The 23475-nt window shown below is 43.5% G+C and overlaps 1 protein-coding gene across 3 annotated transcripts in view; it reads right to left on the bottom strand.

Annotated features, from left to right (window-relative positions):
- KIF21B (kinesin family member 21B) overlaps positions 1 to 23475 on the bottom strand; it is a 77265-nt gene that overhangs the window by 12936 nt on the left and 40854 nt on the right. The window contains exons 12-30 of one of the 3 annotated variants that reach the window (XM_044443547.1): positions 23093 to 23177; positions 18570 to 18684; positions 17987 to 18178; positions 16896 to 17095; positions 15384 to 15491; positions 14768 to 14836; positions 14007 to 14236; positions 13384 to 13531; positions 13086 to 13280; positions 12273 to 12374; positions 11605 to 11770; positions 11040 to 11100; positions 10508 to 10565; positions 9206 to 9411; positions 8638 to 8712; positions 8260 to 8373; positions 6908 to 6946; positions 3052 to 3188; positions 1956 to 2136 (exon numbers count right to left, since the gene is read on the bottom strand). In XM_044443547.1, coding sequence (XP_044299482.1) covers positions 1956 to 2136; positions 3052 to 3188; positions 6908 to 6946; positions 8260 to 8373; positions 8638 to 8712; positions 9206 to 9411; positions 10508 to 10565; positions 11040 to 11100; positions 11605 to 11770; positions 12273 to 12374; positions 13086 to 13280; positions 13384 to 13531; positions 14007 to 14236; positions 14768 to 14836; positions 15384 to 15491; positions 16896 to 17095; positions 17987 to 18178; positions 18570 to 18684; positions 23093 to 23177 — 2481 coding nt within the window. The remainder of the gene's footprint in view (positions 1 to 1955; positions 2137 to 3051; positions 3189 to 6907; positions 6947 to 8259; positions 8374 to 8637; positions 8713 to 9205; positions 9412 to 10507; positions 10566 to 11039; positions 11101 to 11604; positions 11771 to 12272; positions 12375 to 13085; positions 13281 to 13383; positions 13532 to 14006; positions 14237 to 14767; positions 14837 to 15383; positions 15492 to 16895; positions 17096 to 17986; positions 18179 to 18569; positions 18685 to 23092; positions 23178 to 23475) is intronic. The other 2 variants (XM_044443537.1, XM_044443528.1) reach the window with 2 other exon arrangements.

The raw sequence follows: 23475 nt of genomic DNA on the forward strand, positions 1-23475 counted from the left end.
CCTGCTGTGCCGTGTCCCCTGCACTGTTATCCTGTCCAAGGCACCTGCACCTCTGTTTGTCCTCTTGGTTCTCAACCCCTGGGTTGTTCCTGGTCATGTCCTTGCTCTGCCCTCATGCATTCTTCTAGTTCCTGGTCTCAGCCTGTACCATGGCTATCATTCGGACTTTCTATTAAACCTGCCTTTGGACTCTGACTTGCCTGAAGTTCTGTTACCCTGGTCCTGGGGCCTCTGTTGCTCTCTGGCTGCCCCATCCTGGCTGAGGATCCTGACAATGTATGACGAAATTCACAAAACCTTTCCTTTTAGTTTTCACAAACAGAAAGAAAAGCTTACCTATGGCCAAACTGAACCTTTGCCACATGATTTGCTCTGGGGTACAAATTGAAGAACATTTCTATGACATGGGTTGTGTGTGTGAATGGGAGATAACCCTTTTTCTCCTACTGCAGTCAACATCAGAACTGGGGTTTCCTGCTACTGCAAAGAGCAGATGCAGCATGGGTGGATGATGTCCCAGTCAGGACTGTGGTGGGGGCAGAAAGTTAACTACTTCCCCCTAACCCTGTGCCATAATCCTGATGCAGCTGAGACTTGCCTGCACCAGATATGTACCATTTGTGTAAAAAAGCCAAGCCTAATTTTGTGATAAACATATGCCTAATTTGGCTTGTACACGCTGAATACAAGGAATAAGTGCAATTTGGTAGGAATCCGGAGATGGAGCTGCCTAGCTAAGAAGCTGCACACTATGGAGTGTGTCTAGTCCTGACCTGCTTAAAACAAAGGGCTTTGTGGAGCTGCAACAAGATTCATAACTTCGTTGCTTGTTATGTGCTGCCAAGTTGTCTCTGACTTAGGGTGACCCTACAAATGAATCCCTCCAAAATGTCCTGTCCTTTACTGCCCTGCTCAGCAATGACAAACTCAAGGTCGTGGCTTCCTTTATGCAATCAATCCATCCCATACTTGAATGCTATCCGAATATTAGCTATAAAGGGGATTGTGGGACCACGTGGTTCACTACTCAAGATAGAGAGGGGGAAGAAATGGTTCAGTCTGCATACTTTATTTTAACTTCCTCAAAGCATTTTACAGACTACAACTCAAAACAGTATTTGTCTCAAGATAGAGAGGGGAAAGAAATGGTTCAGTCTGCATACTTTATTTTAACTTCCTCAAAGCATTTTACAGGCTACAGACTACAACTGAAAACAGTATTTGGTACTTGTACTTACCTGAATTTTGTGGTGTGGTTTTCCAATAAAATGTGTGCACCAAACTGCACATATTCATGAAAATAATATATTAATTTATAACAACTTTGTAGCAGGTGACTTAAAAGACCACCTTCTCCCATCTGAGCCTGTCTGGTCCTTAAGATGTTCTGGCAGAGCCTTCTTTTGGGATAACATCCCTCAGAATTGTGTTTGAGGGTGATATGAGAGAGGGCCTTTTTGCTAGCCACTCCAGTTTGTGGAACTCTCTCCCAAAGAAGACTAGGTCCACTTCTTCATTGGTTTCTACACTTCATTCAGAAGGGCCTTTGGGCTGTAAATGGGTGTGCAGACTGCATACTAGCTTGAGTATATTAGGCAAACTTGCATATAAAAATTAATACACATTCTATACAGGAAATTGAAGGAAATTGTAAACCAATGCAGGAACAGGATAGAACAAGTTTAAGACTGGAAAAATGGAACAGAAACAGAAATTGACAAGATAGAAGACTCTCAGTCTACAGGGTTGCTATTGTGGGAATAAGATTGAAAGCAGGAGGGAGAGACTGATGTAATCCAACCCGAGTTCTTAAGGAAAAGCGGAATATACATCAAATAAATAAAAAAAAATTATGGACAAGGATGCTCCTAAATCCAGTCTGGAAACAACTACACAGCAACACTGAAGGTTAGCAAACTCCTCAAACATGATACAGAGAGTTTTCAACTACTTACGTGAGAGTGCGGATACATTTGGCAGAATCCCGGATGTCCCAAACTTTGATGTAAGAGGTAGAAACTGTGAAGACCAGACCAGAGTGGCTGCTGTACTTTATGGAGACTACATTGTTTGGATGCCCTTTCAAAGATGCAATTTCTTGGCCAGTCACCAAGTTCCACATCTTACAACTCCGATCTTGGGAAAGAAGAGAAAAATGTAGTTGTTTCAGAAAAGGTCTCACTTTTTACCCAAGAGTATAAACTACCATCCTCAGCAGAGTAACAACATATTTCATCAGTGATATTAAGATGCATCTGCCTTCAGTGCCAATTTTGGTGGAAAAGCAGGATTTAAAATAGAGAGATGTCGTCTAGCATTGCTGGAGTATGACGACTAGGGAGAAGGTCTTCTTGATGCTTCTCCAATAACTGCGGAACATTCTTCCTAGTGACATCCACCTGGCACCAACACTGGGATCCAAGTGGTATCTACATTTCTGCAACAGATTAAAGTTTTCCTCAATTCCCAGGCATCTGATGGTATGCAACAGTTCTTTATTGGGTCCCAGTATGTCATTGTTTAATTGTTCTTTACTTTCGAAAACTGTTTTAAAACTTTGTACATTAAAGGTTTTATACTGTATTTTACCATGTTGTATTTTCAAGTATCGCCCAGAAAGCATTGGTTATTGGGTGGTATAGAAGTGTAAAAAATGCTTGACAATGAATATTTAAGTGTGCCTAATGCAATGTATAAGATGGGAAAGCAGCCAGTTTTCAATGAAACTTTAAATCTGAATTTTCCAGCAGGTGCATATTTTTCTTTTTTAATAGATGCTCATTACAGGTTGTTGCTCAGTACCTTTACCATAAATACAGCACCGGGCTGTCCTCCTTGGTGTGTTTGTGCATGCGTGTGTTTGCACATATGCATGGTGATTTCCTAATTTATGAAATGATGTAGATGTGCTATATCTAAAGGGTCCTTGAAAATATAGGTGCCAAAAAGACATAACAAAGAATAATCTCCAAGCAAAATTTCTGGTCCAATGTTAGTCATTTCTAAGCCATCAGAAACAACCTCTGCCCTTTCACGCACGCAAACACACACCTTTGGATCCGGAGAACAACAATTCATCAGTAGCATCCAGGCACAGGACTGGTTTGGTATGTCCTTCTGCTACAGCAATGCACTGCAGTGGGGCTGTTCGGGCACTCCTGGAACCTCCCACAGGGTTAATGATGCCCCTTGCATGAGGAAGAAAGAGGATTATTGAGAGAGAGAGAGGCTTCCTGAAGCTGAAGCAAGCTAACATCCCAATCATGCATCACCGGCTTCACACAGGACTCAGGAGACATGGCCTGCTAGAAGAGCCAAACCTCAAGCTTCTAGAAAAATACAAGCAGGCACAAACATGCAGTGTCAAGCTTGGATCTGGACAAAATCTCCTGCAGTATTAAGGAAGATATGAGATATGCTCTACACTGGTTTAACACTGGTGTTTCTAGTGCTCTGTGTGGTGATAATACATTCTCTTCCCATGTACAACGGAAGTTCACACACAGAATTTCTCCTAGCTTCACATTAGAATACCAGAAACCACTTAATAGTGAGTCAAGTTTACTCTAATCTAGGGGTCAGCAACACACAGCCCCTGTGGTTTTGCCAAATTTGCCAATTGCTGCGATTAAAAGACAACAGAATTAAATGAAAAAAATGGCATTTTTAATGCTACAGTGCTGAGTTTCAGTGGCAAATCCCCAAGTTTGCTTAATTAGTTTTTCATGGCACATCCCAGACTAGATGGTACCCCATGGAGTGTGGCCTGCTAGGGATACACAAGGAAAAACTGGCCTGTGGGACCTGCCACAGTTGCCTGCCTTTGGTCTCAACAGTGACTGGGAGCAACTCTGCAGGATTTCAGGTGGGAATCTTTCCCAGCCCTACTGAGAGATGCAAGGGATTAATCCTGGGACATGCCCTACCACTGCGCTTCCAGTCATTGTTCTTTAATTTGCTACTTTGCTTCTGAAGGTTAGTACAAATCTGAGGCTCAAGTTTCCTTTGGACATGGGCAGAGTGCAGCTGGACTAATATCACTTTGTTCTGGCAGCAGCACGTCCAGAGGCACTGAGCTCCTATTTTATTCTATTTTTCTTTTCTATTTTGTTTTTGCTCTTAACAGTCATGCGGGTTTCAAAGATCACAATTATTTTAAACCTCTACTTGTTCCAATAATAGGAGAGTCTCATCTGGTCCAGCCTCATCCCATTGCATTTATATTCCAGCTTCCTTACTTTTGCAAGGAACTGAAGGCGGCTTGCAAAGGTCTCCTCTCCATTTTGTCCTCACAGCAACAACCCTGTGAGGTAGGTTACATGGAGAGACAGAGACTGGCCTAAAGTCAGCCAGTGGTTTCACGGCTGAGTGAAGACTTGAACCCACACCCGAGTCGCAGTCCAGCACTCTTAACCACCCCACCACACAGCTGTCCCGGTTTCAATAGGCCTATCTCAAGGGAAATGATATTAAAATGGTCTTGGCCATCTAGAGCCCCAACTCAAGAACACCTCCACTTGAGTTGTGCCTGAAACCTGTCTTGAGACTTTGGTAGTAGGTGGCATATAAATGAGTGTGTGTGTGTATGTGTGTGTGTATAAATTGCACCACCCTGTAGCCAGAATGGAAATGCTTTAATTCTCAGCAGGAGAAATGCCTTTTCTGCTTGAATACCTGGGCCAACTGAAGAAGAGAGAATTAAAAAAACAAAACAAAACAAAACCCCTTGGCTAAGGGTCACATAGGGTGAGTTGGAGAATTTGCTTTCCTTGTCTTGTAACCCATTCACTGGAACTAATTCAGGCAAACTGGAGCCCTTGCAAGGAGAGGAGGAAGAAGTGGAAAAGTGGGACCCTTCTGCTGCAGCATTCCAGTCTCCTCTTTTTACAGGAAGCAGGATGGCAAGAGGAGTGTGAAAGCAGAGCAGTGGGGCTAAAGCCAGAAGAGACTCCAGTCCCACCGTAGGAATGGGGTCTACTGCTACAGTGCTTCTGTCCCTAGCAGCCAGCAGCAAAGGGATATGGGTAGGGGGAACAGAACGCAGCACCATGTCCTCATGAGTGATTCGTTGTCATACCATCAGTTATCCATTTATATTCTGCATTAAATTAGTCTGAGGACTCCCTAAGCAGAGTAATATCTGGAAAGCAGAGGCAACAGTTCTGGTTCCTATGCTTGTATCCTAAGTTCTAGCCAAGACAATATATTATGTTAACTGTGCTGTAGGACATTATAGAAGATAAACTAGCCAAAGGCTCTGATGAAATTTCAAGCTTTCCAAAGAAAAACTGTCAAACTCAATGCTTCCCCTTCACTTCCAGGTCATAGCACTGGAATACAATTTCCTCAAGGAGCAGATCGCAGCTTCTCACTGTCAGGGGCAAAAAATATTTATTTATATGCTGCCTTAAAAACAAAAGTGGCTGCCAGTGTTCTATAAAGCAGCAATGTCACAAAGTTTCACCAAACCCCTCCCCAGAAATAATTCACACAAATAATAAATAAGCAGATCAAACTAAAATACAAATGTTACAAGTCCTTTAACTGTTTCAGTATGGCTTTGCCAGGCACCACACATTGCCAAGAGGCCTTGCAAGGCTCATTGCAGTGGGAAAGAGCAACAGCTAGCGTGTAGCATTTTTTTCTTTTTCGGAGCAAAAAAGTCCCCTAGGACACGAGGAAGCAGGTATTTCATCACTGCCATCATCGCTAGCAATGAGGAGTTTTGCTACACCAAAAACCTGTAGCACAGACTCAGATTAATGTTCCTAAGGTCCACCAGCCTCTTGCAACACCAACATCACACATTCTCCAGCTTTCTACACCAAGTGTTGGCACCCAGAAAGCTGGTACTTCCTACACCAGGTGTTGGTAACCTTTGGACATATGCCCACTGGGGGTTCAATAGATGTGCCCAAGATGTGAGAGCTAGGAGATTGTGTCATGAGGGTGGGCTTCTGCTTGTTTTGGAGGTGGAGTGTTGTGGGTTGTGGCGGTTGCTTTTTCTTGGCTTCAGCAATGCCAGTTGGGTGACAACTAGAATAATTCGTGGAGGGTTTTGTTGTTGTTGTTGTTTTGCATTCAGAGTGTCCCAAATATTATGAGACTGGAATTCATTATGCAGCTTAGAAAAGTACATATATATTTAGCTTCCGTAACAAAATTTAAAAATGCTTTTTTAGAAATGGGGCTGGACCTTTAGGCCGAAGCAATAGATAAAAATACTGGGATGAACAGACTTCCTGTGAACAGGACTGAGAGGAGGTGGAAGAAATGGGGAGGGGGCAGTGAGCTGCAACTCATGGAGAAGCTGTCAGTTAAGAGCTCTGAACCTTGAAGAGGAGCTGTCTGCACATTTTTCAGTCTTTTCCCCATCATTTCAAGGACTAGAAGCTACTCAGAATCTAAACAGTGTCACCATTCAAAAGCTAGACAAATGGCACAACTGACTTTGCATGCAATTAGTTAGCTCCTAACTTTGGTTACTACTACAGACATGCATTATCTGGAGATAAATTGCCAGGTCAGTCCAAACACAGCTTGTCAACTTTTAAGTCCTAAGGAAACAGGCTGAAGATTTCAGAGTTGTGTGTTTATTGGTGGCTTGGCAAGTAACCATGTCACGTTCCCTAAATTTATGAGCCAAAGTTGCTGGCTTTACTGGGAGAAAAGTGAGAGCAACTACAAAAAGAAAAGTTGTGTGTTACTCCAGGCAACATCTGATGTGGGCCTGACCAGTTATTCTATAGTCTGCTGGAAAGGCAAATGTAGCACTCAGAAAGAAGAAGCAGAACAAGGCAAGAAACATCACACTGGGCTTGGCTGCATGCAGGCATTAAATGCAGGGAGGGAGAAGTGAGAAAGAGAAAGGATAGAAGAGTTATATAATAAATATTAAGTTTTATACCTTAGCACCTCCGAGACAGAGGAGTCACTGTCATCAGACCTAGGGACAGAAAATTAGCAGGATTACGGGTAATTAAAACCAGGAGAAGGAAAAGCAGCAGCAAAAAGTCAGAAAAGGGGAGGTTGTTATTGCATTCGGGCTAGCAGGGCACACAAGAGGAGAGCAGACTACAGATAGAAAGGGCTTAGGAGCAGAGAGGGCATGACCAGATACCATCTGAGATTTTACTAGGTGTTGCCCCTCATCCTTGCAAGCTTATCATTGCAGCCATCAGGGTTAGAAACTTGCTTTTCCAAGAGGAGAAAAAGTAGAAATTTGCAAGCTGCTGAATCATTGTCTGTGTGTGGTTTTTCCAGCAAAATAAGAGAATGTGAAAACCTACCCAGGATTCTCGGGCAGCAATGGGAGGTGGGTTCTGATGTGACTACCACACCAACTCCAGAGATGGATAGGGACATTCTGGTCACAGAGGTCACTCTATGAGAAAATATGTATGAAATAGCGACTCATGGCTAAGTCCCATGCAGGGCTTTAAAAAAAAATCTGAAAATTGAATGTTCTGCTTGTTCCCTGAGGCCCAAGGTGGCCTATGCTGAAGAAATCCCTTTCTCTTAAACTGAGGCTTTGTCAATGATGCCACAGCTGTCATTCAGGAGACCCTGTGGAAGTTACAACATGCTCCAGAAAAAGGGCACTCACAGATTCAAAAGCAGACACATTCCTTGGAAGACAGGATGCACATGACCCTATTCTGAACCTGTTTAATGGAGTAATCCAGTGGAACCAACTGAAAAACCTGAGCAACTAATTCACCATTGTTTTCAGAAAGGCAGATCCGGCCATCTCACCCTCTCCCAAAAGACAGTGATAACAGAGCTGTTATGAAGTGGCACCAGGGTGGATGATTCTGATAGGCTGCAGACAGGGTTAGAAACAGAGTCCAAACTCACCAACACTATCTGCTTTCTGAATGCACTAGAAAGAGGGCAGAACCACAATGGTGAGATGGAGCAGTGAAGATCACCGGGGAGATGGGGTGACTGTGCAATAATAGGGAGATTCAGGTGCTTCCTAGTTGTAGGTTCTGACAACGGTGCCTAGCCCTGAGTCTGGACAACTTTGGTTCAGAGACTTTCACCTGGCAGTGTCATTCAGGCTCCCCACATATTACAGGCTGTTGCACCTGCATGTTTTGATGACAGAACTCTAGTGCAAGTGGGAAAGCACAGTTCCAGATTATGTGTCGCATGGGCTGCAAGGACAAGGTCTTCCTAGTACCAGGAGCTACAGCTGCCAGTTTTCCCATTTAACTTGAGGATATGAGCTTCTCAATGCCACACAATTAACCTTACTTGTCTAGTGCTGAACCCTGGCTCTGGTTGCTGGTGAGGCGAGAGAAGACATTGCGGTCATTGCGCGGCCTGCTGGGAGGGGATGAGGGAGGAGTGAATCCAACATCTGGGTTCCTAGGAAAGAAAGAAAGAAAGAAAGAAAGAAAGAAAGAAAGAGAGAGAGAGAGAGAGAGAGAGAGAGAGAGGGAGAGAGAGAGGGAGAGAGAGAGAAAGTAATGGCATACAGAGATTAAAGGCTCATTCTCTCCCAAAGTTCTCATCTCCAGGCTCATAAGTAAACAGTAAAAACTTGCTAATTTTCCTTCTTACACCTCTCTCTCTCTCTCTCTCTCTCACACACACACACACACACAGAGATAGCCTCCCTTGCACACTCACCTGATAGGTTGGCCCCGGTCGTACGACTTCCTCCTTGTGAGAGGTGAAGTGTCTGCACCACGGGACTGTCTAGGGCTAGAGGAGAGACAGCCATAGTTAGCTGTTGTGCTTTTCAGGTTTGAGCTAAGTCTGGGATGAATACCTAAGGATGGACAAATCTGCCTATTTCCAACTTGTGTCAATTTTGCATGTATTCAGTTATAAGCCCATTCTATTCAATTATCAGGCCATCCTTTGAATTTTCTTAAATGTAGAAATGTGTTTTTGTATGCAATTTCCTCTAAGATATGCATTTCTGTATGCAATTTCTGAGCTGAGAATAGTATCATAGAATAGCAATGTACACAATTCAAAGGATAACCGAGTTCTAATCTGCATAATTGTCCAGGAAGTGCAATCTAGGTCACTTCACTGAAATATGTGGACTGAACCAAATTCTTCCCCATTCCTAATGACTCCTTGTAAGCTGCCAACTGAATGAGTCCTGTGAGAAAACATGTAGGGTGGGGATATTTTCAGAGTAACTACTGTCTATACACAAGCCAATGCCTATACTACTAATTCTTACAATGTGCTCCCCCGGATGGGCAGACTGATGGTGCGGGAGACCTTCTCTTTGTAGTAAGGATCACGGATGGAAAAGCCAACCCCATCCTCTTTGATCTCCATGAGGGATGCCAATGACTTGGTGATGTTCTTAGTAGAGATGTCCAAGGTGGGTCCCAGGCACTCTGCAGACACAGCTTTCATCTGGCCAGACAGCTTGGGCTCTCCCTAAAGCAAAGCCCCAGGAGATATAAAGTAGCACGGCAACATGGGAACTATTCTCTGAAAATCCAGTCTAGGAAAAGCTAGAAGCAAGACACTAGCATTTCTCAGTCAGTTTTCTCTCATAGACTCTTTGAACTATGCAATAAAAAGCCTAGCAAGACCCTGCCACTTGCTTCTGAATTAAAATGGACCATACCAAAAAGCACCTTATATCCTTGAGAGACAACTGCTGTGTCATGCAGAGGTGCGCCAATACAGTGGTTGTGCCACTCATACTATCATGGTCCCTTACATGAGTGTCTGCCCTGAGAAAAAGCAAAGTTTTCTCTTAACAAAGGCTTATTTGTTTTAGTGATGGCTGAGACAGACACACCAGTCAGGGTCTTGTTTTCAGCTCACTGCCAAATAACTAGAGCAAAACCAAAGTTCAGGCATCCACCTCTGTATATACTACAACACTTGCTCTTTGGCAAAATGAAGTACAGAGATTTTAATCCGAGCTCAAGTGGGGATTAGAGTAGAAGGCCGAATGAAAACATACCGTTTGGGCTCTGCACTGGCGATCCAAAGGGGATGAGAATCAAAAGGGGAGTAATGTTCAAGTGGCTGAAAATACTTTGGGTCTGAGCCACAAAATGAAAGGATAGAGGCATACAAATGACAAGAGAGGAATACGTGCAGCATGGCACCACATAGTGGAAATCTCGTCTGCTATTGTCCTTTCATGTGAAAACAACTCCCCTGACAATCAGATTTATATTACACAAGGTTCTGAGCTGCTTCAAATATGGCTAACTGTAAATCTGACCTCAAGGGACACTGTCATAAGAAAGCTTAACTGCACAGGAACAACAGGGAAAATCCACAGCAGGATGCTGTCAGAATGACAGTTTAAATACACTCCTGAGGCTCAAGCAGCTCTAAAAATCCTCTATCCTGGCAGTAACCTGGCTGTTTGTGAAAATTTTGCCACATGGTGGCTCTCCCCATCTTTCTTTTCAAATAAGTTGCCCTGGGAATTTTTGCCGAAGGGCAGAATAGAAATATATTTAAAAATCAAACAAAATGCCTAAAACACATTTGCAACTTTCAAACTTACCCTGAACTTGAAGTCATCCTGACTAGCAGAGCCCTTCATGGAGAAAGACTGGGAAAAGCTGTAGGACACAAAAATTGCTTTGGTTACATGCTGTTTTTTTTTGTAAAAGCACAGAGTCCAACTGATCCCCCTAACAGACCACCCCTTCCCCTCCCCTCCAGAAGATCCTGAGTCTTTATTCGGGGGTGCTTCTGGGCATAAGGGCCTGGCACTGAATGAGAAAGCTATTCTGCCCTTTTCTCTTCCTCCTTGATGTTCACAGTAAATAAAAAGATGGAGACAGTAATACAGGAGAATTACAGTGGAAGATGATAACTTCTCTGGACAACCTGAAAAATTTCTGTCAAGGAGGCAGAAAGTGGTATGATAAATATTTCCCATTCAGGGATTCCTTGATGCTTACATGTGTTTCATGGGGACACCCTTGAGAAACAGGCAGAATTGCCACTTCATCCATCTTTTAAAGGTCACTGTGGGACAGAGGAGAAAATTGGCAATATGCACTTGCTGTCACTTTGCTGAAAGCACTCACCTCCCTTCTGAAGCCAAGCTGAATTCAGAGACTTCTTCATCTGTGCTCGCATAACCATTCTCTGTACAAAAGGAAAAAACAAACAAACATCTAGATCACATGCATTTAGCACAGACCATGGCATTCTCCCTGCAGAGTCTGTAATTCACTGTTTTTCTATCAGTGTCCTTATCAGTTCAAATGTGGCCACAATTATCTTCAACACACACACACACACACACACACATGAGTTGCTCCTATTTTTAATACCCCTAGCAGAGAAAGCTTCCAGTTTCAGAAGAACAGTTCTCCAAGAATGAACACAGGGTACAGCCATTTAAAACCAGCCTTGCTGGCTGAAACTGACAAAACTGGAGTAGGTTCAGATGACAAAGTTAACCATGCAGCACTTGCAGTCATCACATGGTAGCTTGGCTGTTTGCTGTTTCTGTACATATGGTGGTTTTCCCACCTCACAAGAAGCCAGCAACTCACAGCTGACAGGAGAACAAACAATCACTATATGAGAATATTGCTAAGGATATTTGATTTCATTTGACGAGGAAATGGGACTTCAAATTCCCACCTTGCTGCACATTGTGGATGAGTGCCTGGAGCTCAGGGTGGGATTCTGCCTTCTCCCGTAGGGCATCCAGGATGTGATGGTTTTGGGAGGAGCCGGTCATATCTGTTTGTCTCAGACGTCCTTCCAGTAGACGGATCTGAGCTTCCTTCTGGGCTACCTGCAGGCTCTAGTCACAGAGATTGGAGAATTAGGAACAAGCCTTTCAGAGAAAGATTTTTAGCACTTGGAAAATATGAAGAGGGAGGGTGGGGGACTCTGAAGGCAGCCCTTCCTGCCAGATCTGTGCTTTAGCCATGCATGAGCACTTTCCCTGAGGAGTGTATTATTATTCCTGCCAATGGGGCTCTGCACTTCATCCATGGATTTTGAGGCAAGAAAAGAATGCTATCGTCACACCATCTAACCCAGTTTTAGCCTAGTCTCAGGGTTTTTCATTTCTTAGAAAAGCATGTTGTGGGACAGAGCACAGAGTTTAGAAAGAGAGTTGGTCCAAATACAGATGTTTACAACCCTTCAAAATATACTCCATTAGAAATGAAGAATTCAATTTTTTTGGAAACCTGATTGGCCTATTTTGGACGTGTCAGCAACACCAAACATGCTATTGAATTGTTATAAATGTTGCTGTCAGATCTCTGATATATACAGGGGGCTCTGCTTTGACCTACCTTGTCTATGGATGCCTTAAGGAAATTGTCCAGCAACAGCCGTGCTTCCGCCAAGGAGCAGGAGCTAATCACCACAGAGGTGTCAGTAGAATCCAGTTCTTCCTAGCAAGAAGAAGCAACCCATGGGGAAGAAGCGGTAGAATGGAATAGTTGGAGAAAAGTTGCATTTTGCTAACCCAAGATAATGGCTTGACCGACTCCCTGGGCTCTTCATGGTAGCTTGCTAACCAAGATCTCAGTACATTTGTGTGTAGAAGTAATAGTCAGGCTCTTCACCCTCTAAACCCAGATTGTACATGCCACAGCCCTTTTCTTGTAGATGTTTACAGATCGGCAAATTCACTTAGGGTACTGATACTTTGACATGGATGCCATGGACAGTCCCACAAGATCCCCAGAGGAAAGGGCAGAATTCTAAGACTCTAACAACTTCACAGGTTTTGGTCCAAGTTCCTGCTTTACATATGCCCTTTGTTCAAACAGGGTGAAGTTGCCCAGTAAAAGCTAAAGTGGTTTGGGGAAATGAGACAAGAATTTTAATTCATTATGATCAAAAAGCTTAGAATAGCCTTCTCCAACCAGGTGCCTTCCTGAGGTATTGAATCACAGTTCTCCTAATTTCAGGAACTGCAGAAATCTGGAAGGCACCAGGCTGGAGAAAACTGGCTTAGATTCCCCTTATTCATTTATCACCTCTAAGCCAAGGGAGACCAGCTAGCCAGCTAACCAGCCAGCTGGCCTCCAGGCCCACATTCACAGCCCACAGTATGCCCCTCTCCCAAACCACTTGCTTCATGCACAGATGGAGCACACCTTGGTCTCTTCGATTTGCATGATGGTGGCCTGGCAGTCAGAGATGCTGTCATTGATGTAGTCAATGTTGGCTGCCAGCACTTCAATCTCTTCATTCAGCTCCTGCAGGCCTTTCAGTTCTTCAGGGTTCTCCGTCTGCAGCTTCTCCCTTTTCCCTAGCAGCGTCTCCTGCATCAGTGACAGTTCCTCACGTTTCTGAAAAGGAGCATAGGAGGCAGGAATGTTCTTTTTAGCCGATGTTCTGCAACACCCGCAGTTGCCCCAGCATCTTCTGCTCCAGTGGGAGGCAGCCACCTACCTTGATGAGCCGCTCCATGTCTGATTCCAAATTAATGACAGTCATCCTCTGCATGACAATGTCAAAGACACGGCGTTCCAATGACTGCCACTTCAGGCGGGCTGTCTTGCTGAAGGATTGGTTTGTCCCTTTCTTTGGGAATTTCTTCCTGCCCAGGGAAGTTATGCAGTAAGCACCGAACAGCATGATCTTGCCATTGCCCTAAAGCAGGGATGGGCAACTTTGGGTGGTCCAGGGGCCAATCCCCCTACCTGGAACTGCAACAGGCCACAAACATTGCCGCCCCCCCACACACACACACACTGCAAACTGGAGAAAAAACTCTGGTGGTGAGGAGCAACAGGAGCAAATGGGGGAAAGCAGAGAGGACCATGTATGGACCGCAGGCCATGCGACGCCCATCCCACCCTAGAAAGGAGATAAGGCTAGATATTCGGGGTCGTGCCATCTTGAACATTCCATGTGTTATGGGGTGGAAAGGGGGTGCACTCTGAATGCTCCCAAGCAAAGGAACACAGAGAGAAGCCAGTGTCCCAGAAGACATCTACGTAAGAGGCTTTTAGGCACCCTTCCTGGGTTAGCCTGCAGTATAACCAAACTGCTAACTTGGTCCAGTGCCTGACCTGATGGTTCGAGCCCCATTAGTAGAAGAAGGAGAGTCTCCCAGAAAGGTGTTGATTTTCCGATTCCACTGTCGTACAATGCTAGAGACAGAACGAGAACCAGATTCTGGCTCTGAGGAAGTGGTGCTGGTGGAGACCTCAGCACCTGAGTCTACCATGGCTTGCTTCTGATTCATCCTCCCAGCAACCCGGTCAGACATGGGTTTGGTCAGACGGCGCAGAGCAGAGACCTAGAGAGCAACAAAAATTCACCGAGCAATCAGAAACGTCTAAGTGGAACCATGTCATATGGCCTGCTGAAAGAAAGACATCAGATATCCCAGAATGCTACCTTTAGGAGGAAGTCAAGGATGTATCTCTTCTGACAGGCTTTCCCAGATTAATCCCCAGATTAGTTTCATTTAATATGCTTATTTTTAGTTGAAATTCTTAGCTACTGTTGGTTTGAATCTCTTGTTAACTGCCCAGAATGGGAATGGGACGGTATATAAAAATCAAAATAAATTGAAAATAAAAACAGTGCCAGCTGCAATGCTAGCCTTTTTTTACCCGTTGCAAAAATAGACCCCTGAAACACAAGGGCGAGGTCTTAGCAAAACTGTGTCAAGATAGTTTTCCAGCTTAAAGGAGAATATCTTTTTCAAGAAACTAGAAATCTCAGCAGGATTGGGTAAAAATTCCAGTAGCTTTGAACATGCTTGTCTGAATATCATGCAAAATTCCAGAAGTCACCTATCATGGGCAGTAAGACTGCCACTCACCTCTTGGGTTTTCCTGCGCAGTACAATCTCCTGCTGTCGCTTTTGAGATTCTAGTGCTCGAATCTGAAACTGCAGGAACGATGGAAGAAAAGACAGCATGGATGGGCAAAGACAGACACAATCTTTACAAAAAAAGACATGCGCTCTCATACATTCACTGAATGTATAGCAAGAGGATCATGACAACACTGGCTAGTTATGACTCTCCAGTATTCATGGACCCTGTGGCACGCCTCCAAATTCACACAATCAGCCGAATGCATGAAGAGAGCCTCTATGTGCATACAGTTGTATCCGTGCAAGGAGAAGTTCAATTGACTGGGAGCTCATGTGGAAACCCCAACATGTGCAGAGCTGTATACATCTAGGGAGACCTTCTCATGTCTACCTGGCCACACCAATGCTACAGGACAAAGACAGGGGAGATGTCAGTCCTGGAGGCATAGCAAGTCGGTGTGAGCTTGTCCCCTCTAGTCAGGTAGGCAAAAATCCAGAGTTTCTATTTACATGATTTGGTTGGAATTCTCCGCTTCCTTTCACTTTCTCTAATAATCCATGCCTTTTGGTGAGATCTACCAGGAAAAGTCCTCCCAAAGCTGGAAATGCTCTTGCTCACCTCCTGCCTACGCTGCTCCTTCTTTAGCTGGGCGATCTCCCGGTTCCTCTTGGTCTCTGCCAGTCTCCGCCTCTGCTGTTCTTCACGCATTTGTTTCATCAGTGCCACCTTCAGGTGAAACGGCACAAGCAGACTCAGTAACAGGCACAAGTGACAAGGTGGGCCTGCTCTGATGGCTACGAAGTCTCTGTGTATGTCTAACTGTGAGGCCTAATCTCGTTCAATTTAACATGTGTGGCAGAGCAGACAGGGCACTGGGTTTGGATGGGGAAAGACCCAAGCTCAAATTCCTGCTTATGTTATGAAGTTCACAAAATAGCCACAGTCAAGTTATTTGCTTTTGATTTAACCAGTCTTCAAAAATAAGCAATCCTGTCTTCTCCTGTTGTCAGAATAAAAGAGGACAAGGTTCTTCTTCCAGGACCCTGAAATAAGGACCATATTTCTGCATGTTACATTGTTCAATAAGATGCTCTCTAACTCTGCCTTTAGACTGAGGCCAATGCAGTCCAGGTGAGAGGCACCCAAGAACCACAGAATAGCAGAGTTGTAAGGGGTCTAAGAAGTCATTCATTTCAACCCCCTGCTCAGTTCAAGACTTCAGGTTAAAGCATCCCTGACAGATGGCTGTCCAACTGCCTCTTGAATGCCTCTAGTATAGGAGAACCCAGGTAATTGGTTCCATTGGCATACTGCTCTAACAGTCAGGAAATTTTTCCTGATATCTAGCTGGAATCTGGCTTCCTGTAACTTAAGCCCATTATCCTGTGACCTGTACTCTGGGATGACTGAGAAGAGATCCTGGCCCTCTTCCATGTGACAGGCTTTCAAGTATTGAAAAAGTGCTATCATACCTCCCCTAACTCTTAAGGATAAATAAATCCAGTTCTTTCAATCTCTCCTCACAGGGCTTTGTTTCTAGTCCCCTGATTGACTCTGTTGCCCTCCTTTGAACCTTTTCCAGTTAGTCTGCCTCTTTTTTGAAGTGTGATGCCCAGAACTGGATGCAATACTCAAGATGAGGCCTAACTAACACTGAATGGGGAACCAGTACCCTATGTGATTTGGAAGCCATACTTCTATTAATGAAGCCCAATATAACATTTGGATTTTTTGCAGCCACGTCACATTGTTGTTTTTTTATTCAACTTGTGATTTTCAACAATTCCGAGATCCTTCTCACTTGTAGTAATACTGAGCCAAGTGTCTCCCATCTTGTAAATGATTGTAACATTTGGTTCCTTTTTCCTAGGTATACTACTTGGCATTTTTACCTACTGAATTTTATTCTACTTGTATTTATTCAGACAGTCATGAGCTCTCAAGTCAACTTTAGAAGGTGTTGTAACTCAGTGGCACAGCATGTTTTGCAAAGATCCCAGGTTCAATCCCTGGCATCTCCAGATAAAGCTAGCAAAAAATCTAGCTTGACACCCTGGAAAGCGGCTGCCAGTCAGTGTCAACAGTAGTCAGTTAAATGGATCATGGTAGCTTCCTGTGTTCCTAAAATACCTTGGCTTTCTTCATCTCTGCTACTTCTGCATGCAGTTTCTTCAACTCTCGCTCATATCGAGACTGGTTTTTGAGGAGACGAGCATGTTCCTTCTGGGCTGCCTGCAACTTTTGTAGGTCCCTGTTCATCTCCCTTAGACGTTTCTCATAATCTGCTTTAATCTTGTTGGCTTTCTCTTCTGTGTAGCATTCCATGGAACCTTAAAAGAAAGAGGAAATTATGAAAGAAAACAATGTCTCTGAGCACAGGCAAACCACATTGTGCTGGCATCACTGATGTTGCAAGACCAGTTTCAGATGCAAAATAGGCAAGTAAGAAAATTACCACACATGTAACAGAGCTAATTGCAGCCTTATTTTAAAATATTTGAAATTTCATTAAATATGAGTTTACTGCCTCATTTCACCATTGAATGGTTATATAATAAATTTCTGGCACTTCTCTGACGTAAGTGGAAATCCCATATGCTCCTGCAAGTGTATGACTGAATGGCTAAGATCAGGATCATAGTTCAGGAGGTATGTGGTACAATCTTCATGAGACTGTACCACTTCAGAATGTAAGCTAGAAAAGTGTGGACTGAATCTTCCTCACACTGGATATCAAAGCAGTTACTAGTACGCCTGTGCAAAGAGTTTTAGGGTAGTCTTATCCCCAACATAATCAGAAAACATGGAGAAAGCATTTCCCAATGCAGTCCTTAACAGGCATTCTGAAATGGTACAGTCCTGGAAAGACTGTATAGTGTGTTTTGTCTGAACATATAGTTCATATCTCAGCCACAAGGGAGTTAATGGTATTTAGGGAAGGAAGACTAGTTACCCTTAAAGTGAATTGGGCCTCATGCATAACACATACAACTGCTAAAGCTCCTGAAACTGGTCTGCCAGCTGATCATTTATTTGACCAATTAATATTTGACTATTCTGACATTCTGTTCAGGTAGAAGGCACATAGCCCCCAAACTCTGAGGTTTCTTCATCTATCTCTTCACACCCAAATATAATCTTGGCTTGGAATCCAAGTACAAGTATCAGACCAACACATGCTTTGTAGTAGTTCAGCAGTTGCTCAAGCATCATGTTCTTACTGAGATTCTGCAGGACCCTGTCCCTTTCTAGCTGGGTGTCACGGATCTTGTTCTGCAGCAGAATGAGCTTCTCCTCATACTGATGCTTCAGGGTCTGTAGACGCCGTTGGCTGTTCTCCAGCTCATCAATTAGCTTCTGCTTGATCTCAATCTCACAGGTCAGGTCAGCAAGGTCAGCCTGGAAATTTGCTGCTAAATAAATTAAAGGGGAAAAAGAAAGAAAACACACACTTCACAATCCTGAGTGTAGTGGGTTCTAAACTCATTATAGCCTCCTTCCAGGACTGAAATTAGCAATCTCTCTTACAGAACTGGAAAGCTTGTTGTGTGTACAAGTTTATTTTTGCAGAAAGGGAGCTAGAAATTACAGATGAATAATAAAGAGAGCTGATCATTCAGCATTCCCAGCTCCTACTGATGAAAGGACCTGACTTCATATACATCCTAAAACCTGTGAATTCTTTACTTCCCTACAGAATTCTTTACTTCCCTAGATCCCTACAGAAACTTCAATACCCTGCACTGTCCTACATGCACCCAAAAAATAGGGTCACCCACTCTAATGTTTGTTGTATGAGTTTACCTTTTTCTTCAACATCTGAGTCAGAATCTACCAGGCTTTCTTCACTTCCTGAATCTTCCTCCTCTTCCTCTTCCTGGCCACCTTCTTCCTCACAGCCACTCTCATCCCGTTCCTCCTTACAAAGACAGGCACAGTGATGGGAAAGAGAAGAAGTGATGAGGGCAGCATTGGTCTAAATCATCACAGTTCCTGCTAATATTTCATGACCTGCCCTTATCTTCTTTGGTTCACTAGTTGGGTTGTATGGCAATAGCTGGAACTGATCATACTTGGCTTGGTGAATGACTTAGGGCAGCCTTCCCCAAACTGGTGTGCCCAGATGTTAGTCCACCAACCCTAACTGGCATGGTCACCCATCTGGAAGGCTGGCTGAAAAACATTTTCTTTTGTGCCTCCTATAGCTATGGAGGCTCTTCACGTGAGCCAGAAGCTGGCTTTCCAATGTTCTGGTTTGTGTGGAGAGCACCCAGAGATGCCTGAGGGTCTCCTCTTGGGACAGTTGCCCTCCACAAGTTGAAGGCGGCCCCTGTGTGCAAGGAGGAAAGCACTCCTTCTCGTGTGTCAACTAAAACCAGAAACGGACTGCCTGGATAGGGCTTAAGAATCCAGATCTTAGCAAATCTACTCTGGTCAGTAATTCAGCACCAAAATGGAAGGTGCAGAAATCATGCACAATGTTGAAAAGTATCAGGGGAACAGCTGACAGCTCCTATCAGTCAGGATGTGCCTTTTCCTTGGCAATACATTCTGCTAATTTCAACCCTTTGTCTTCTGACTGCTGTTTGCAGTATGGACCTGAGAGTTGCTATCCCACTTCATAACAAGGAAGCTTTCAATAATTAGTATATGCATGCCCCAGCTATATGCTTAACCTTGTTTGGTGTTGCTACAAGTCTCTTTTCAGTGACATGTACCATACAGTATATGATGAAAGCAGCATAGCTTGGCTGAGGGAAGACAACTCTCATATTCCCCCCACCACCCATTTTCATCCAGCCAGATATACATGTCAGTACTTTACTGGAGGACTTATCTGCCTCCCAAGCAAAGTATTTTAAAAGGTTTAGGGCACAATCCTATGGATTGCAGCCCCATTAGACAGAAGCCTTCTTCTTCCTTACTGGAAGAAGAACAGAGAAATAGACAGATGGAATGGACAGATGGACGAACAGGTTGTTAGACACACAAAAGGCTGAGAGTAGCAACAGGGATGATTTTAGCCTCCTCTTCTCCCCCACCCTCTCCAGTCCCCAGACAGGCCTTTGAGCCCATCTAGAGTAGTCATTAGAATAGTCATGATCTCAGGGGTAAGATGGGACTGAAGAGACTGCAGAGAACTATGTGGTGGACTTGTGATAAGGCAAAGAATTATTGGTCTAAAATTCATAAATGGCTTGAGGAAATGTTACAAAAATCTTTAATATTTAAACCTGAAGTCTTTTTACTAGGCATTGTACCTGATGATGTCGATAAACAAGCTATGTATTTGATTTTACATGTAATTACTGTGGCAAGGATTGCATTTGTCCAACAGTGGAGGAGTAAAGAACCACCCACTGATGAACTGATTTTAAGATTCTGGATTGTGCTGAAATGGACAGACTGACTTTGTCTCTGAAGGAGAAAGAGGATGCATACTTCTATCAGACTTGGAACTCTTTTTATTATTGGTTAGAGAAACGGGACTATGCGTAGATTTGAATATATTTATGGATTGCTATAAAAAAAGTCGGGGGGGGGGGGGCTTACCCAGCAGGTCTGATGTTTCTGATGATTGATGTTTTTTAGTTTCTTTTTTTTTTAGTTTGTAGAAAATAATAATAAAAAATTACATTGTCCCTGGTCTCCCTTCTTTTCCCTCCCCACCAACCAGGACGCTTCCATTCAGGCTTCTCCTCTGAGATCTCAGAAGGCAACCAGCACAGTTGTTTCCTCTGAAACTTCAAGAAGGAAGGGAAGGGGTAGACAGAGGGGTTAGATTTCAGAATCCCCCTTCGAAGGTTATAGCAGTGTCCACTGGTTCTGGGAGGGGGCTCCGAAGAAACACCACGGTTCTTGAAACATTCTCATGGAACCACAGGATCGCTGTCTTACAAAAGAGGGTGACACTGGTTCAGAATTGGGGAGTAATTGCTCTTTTTTGCACTTTAAAAAATCCCTCATTTATTGGGCCAGAGAGCTAACCCAACTCACATTCTATTCAACTTTCTGTTTTTATCCTGCCTTATAAATCTAAGAACTTAAGCTAGCTAAAACATTATCACAAACAAATATAAAATCTTTTCAAGTATCTAAAATCAGTATTAAAAATAAGAACAGCAGCTAAGCAGTAAAAGCATCAACAAAACTTGCAGACAAAAGCGTAATATCTGTAACAGTATCTGATTATATTCCAAAAGCTTGACATGCTTGCTACTTTGCTCCTGAACCATAGTTCCTATTATTTCCATGCACATCTTTTTATGGACCCTCCTTGGAAGATAGCCCAGTTTTCATCACAGCTAAACAATACCTTATCTCAAGGGCAATAGGAAGTAATGAACAAGTAAGACAAAGCGTAAGCCACCCCAAAGTAGTATTCTGGATGTGAGCTGCCCTACCTTAACATTAATACCGAGCACCTATTGCTGACTTGACTACATTAGCATCCAATTCCTGCTAGTGAGCAGTGCTTTTATCCAAGCCAGGTAACTCACAACCGCTTAAAAAAGGAAATCCAGATATTTATACAACTGTGAGCAAATGACGGCAAACTTCATCTGACTTTCCAGCACAGTTTCTGTCACCATATTCCCAACATTTCAGCTTATATAACAGCCCCCACTGCTAGTTCCAGTATCAGTGTAGAAATAATGACTCTGCAGAAACATCTGAAGCCATGCTGATAAAAGAAGTCCTGCAAATTGACTAGGAATCACACATTGCTCATTTCTTCTTTAATGAAGCATTGATTTTCTCCATCAGTCAAAAGCAAATTCTGAAATAAATATACAAATCTCATGGATATGAACTTGTTGATTTTAATCCCTTAATTTCAGTAAAGAATGTTTGCATAATGCCAGCCTTTTATTTAATAACTTCAGGGCACTCTACAGAGACATCCATGCTTTAAGACAGAAAAATAAAATCTAGATCATATCGGCCTTTTGTGAACCTTTTTCTGCTCCAATTATCCTAATCAATCTTAGATTAAAAGGAAGCATGTAATTCTAAGAGATAAAGGCAAGAGATGTTTCAGTAAGCAAACCTGACTTTATCCAGTGGGCTAGAGGTCAGAGTTCCACTCCAACCTTGGAAATGCCTTCCAAAGCTGCAGTGGGAACTCTGCAGAGGGCCCCTCACAGCTGACACGTTCCTTTCCATGCTGGCTGGGTTCTGCAGATGGAAGGCTGCCTTTGGAGCTAGTGCGGGGAAGGCACTCAGGGAGGTGGAAGAAGAAGCAATAAGGTACCACTAAGGAATCCTGGTGGTGCCTCAGCCTCTCCTCCTCATAAGGAGGGAAAAAACATTTAGGCAGGCAAAAACATTTAGGCGGCCACAAGCAGCCGTCTAAATATTTTGGAGTAAGATAATCCTTTCCCTGAACACCTGTAATCCTCTGAGTTTGGAGAGTTACAAGCATCCACACTGGATGACACCCTCCATCTGAGGAGCTCTAGAATTAGCTGACAAATTCTAAAGCCAGGTGAATTTTGAAAGAGAAGGAAGGAATTATAAAGTATCTGGAAAAAGCAACCCAGGGAATACAAGGTATTTCAGATACTCCAATAAACTCAGAGGAGACAAACTAAGTTGTTTCCCAGCATCCCTCAGAGCAACCATAGAAAACTGAGTTTGGAACTCCCTTCTAGAGAGAGGATGCAAATACATGCTCCTTCCCTATGGCTCTACTGGATGTGCTCAAAAGCATTTCTCATTAGAAAACAAATAAAAGCAAGGATGGACTGGGGAAGATCACCTCCGTTGCTCATTCTGCTCTGCTGAGTGTCTACTGGAAAAACATAGGAGTCTTCCAACATTGGAGAACTCCTTGGGACATGCTGGGGTTACACCCTAAAGTTCCTTGAAGGGAAGAACGCTTGAAAATGCCCTTATATGCCATGCTAGACTTCAATTTCTTACCATACTAAAACACTGCCACTACTGTCATAATCCTGATGCCAAACAATCCATTGGAAACTGTGGCATACTTAACAAACCAGGGGTGTTGAACCTCTTCAAATTCAATTTTGAAGACGCTTTTGGGAGGCTGAATTCCAAGTGGGCAGGGCTTATGGCAAAAAGTTCAGGTTGAAAATACCAACCTATTTCAGCTTAATGCTCTTCTACTTGTAATTAAGCCTCACGAGAGGATTTTCAACTGTTTACAAATGGGGTGCGGGGAAAATACAAAGGTCAGGAAACAGTTGGAAGAAAGGGTCCAACAGAATGCATTACAGACATCTTGGGAAGTACTGCAGGCCTGCAACAGACCCCTGCAAAAGCACAGAAGTTATATGCAAGGAAAAGGCAAGAGATCTTACCTCTTCCGCTTCATTCTCATCCGCCTCATCTGCCTCATTTCCCTGCTGTAGCTTCAACCTCTTCTTAAACCCTTCTTTTTCTGGGCTGCAGAAAGGATGTGATATGATGTGAGCATTTTTTTTTAAATCATTAATTTTATTTCAAATTTTGGCCACAAAAACATTTTAAAAATGGACTGCTGGGGCAGCCAATAAACTAAATACCACTAGCCTTAAAACGAGCAAATGGAACATTCTTTTATTGGCATCAGTAGTGGGAAACATCCAGTGGCCAGATTTCAACCCAAACAACATTTCTCTTTTTGCTTCTTCTAAGGAGTCAATCCTGCACATTGTGTACAGCAGCCTTCCCCAACCTGGTGGCCTTCAGAGGCATTTGGACC

This window comes from Varanus komodoensis, unplaced genomic scaffold, assembly GCF_004798865.1.
Source record: "Varanus komodoensis strain SLA01 unplaced genomic scaffold, ASM479886v1 scaffold1, whole genome shotgun sequence".
NCBI lineage: Eukaryota > Metazoa > Chordata > Lepidosauria > Squamata > Varanidae > Varanus > Varanus komodoensis.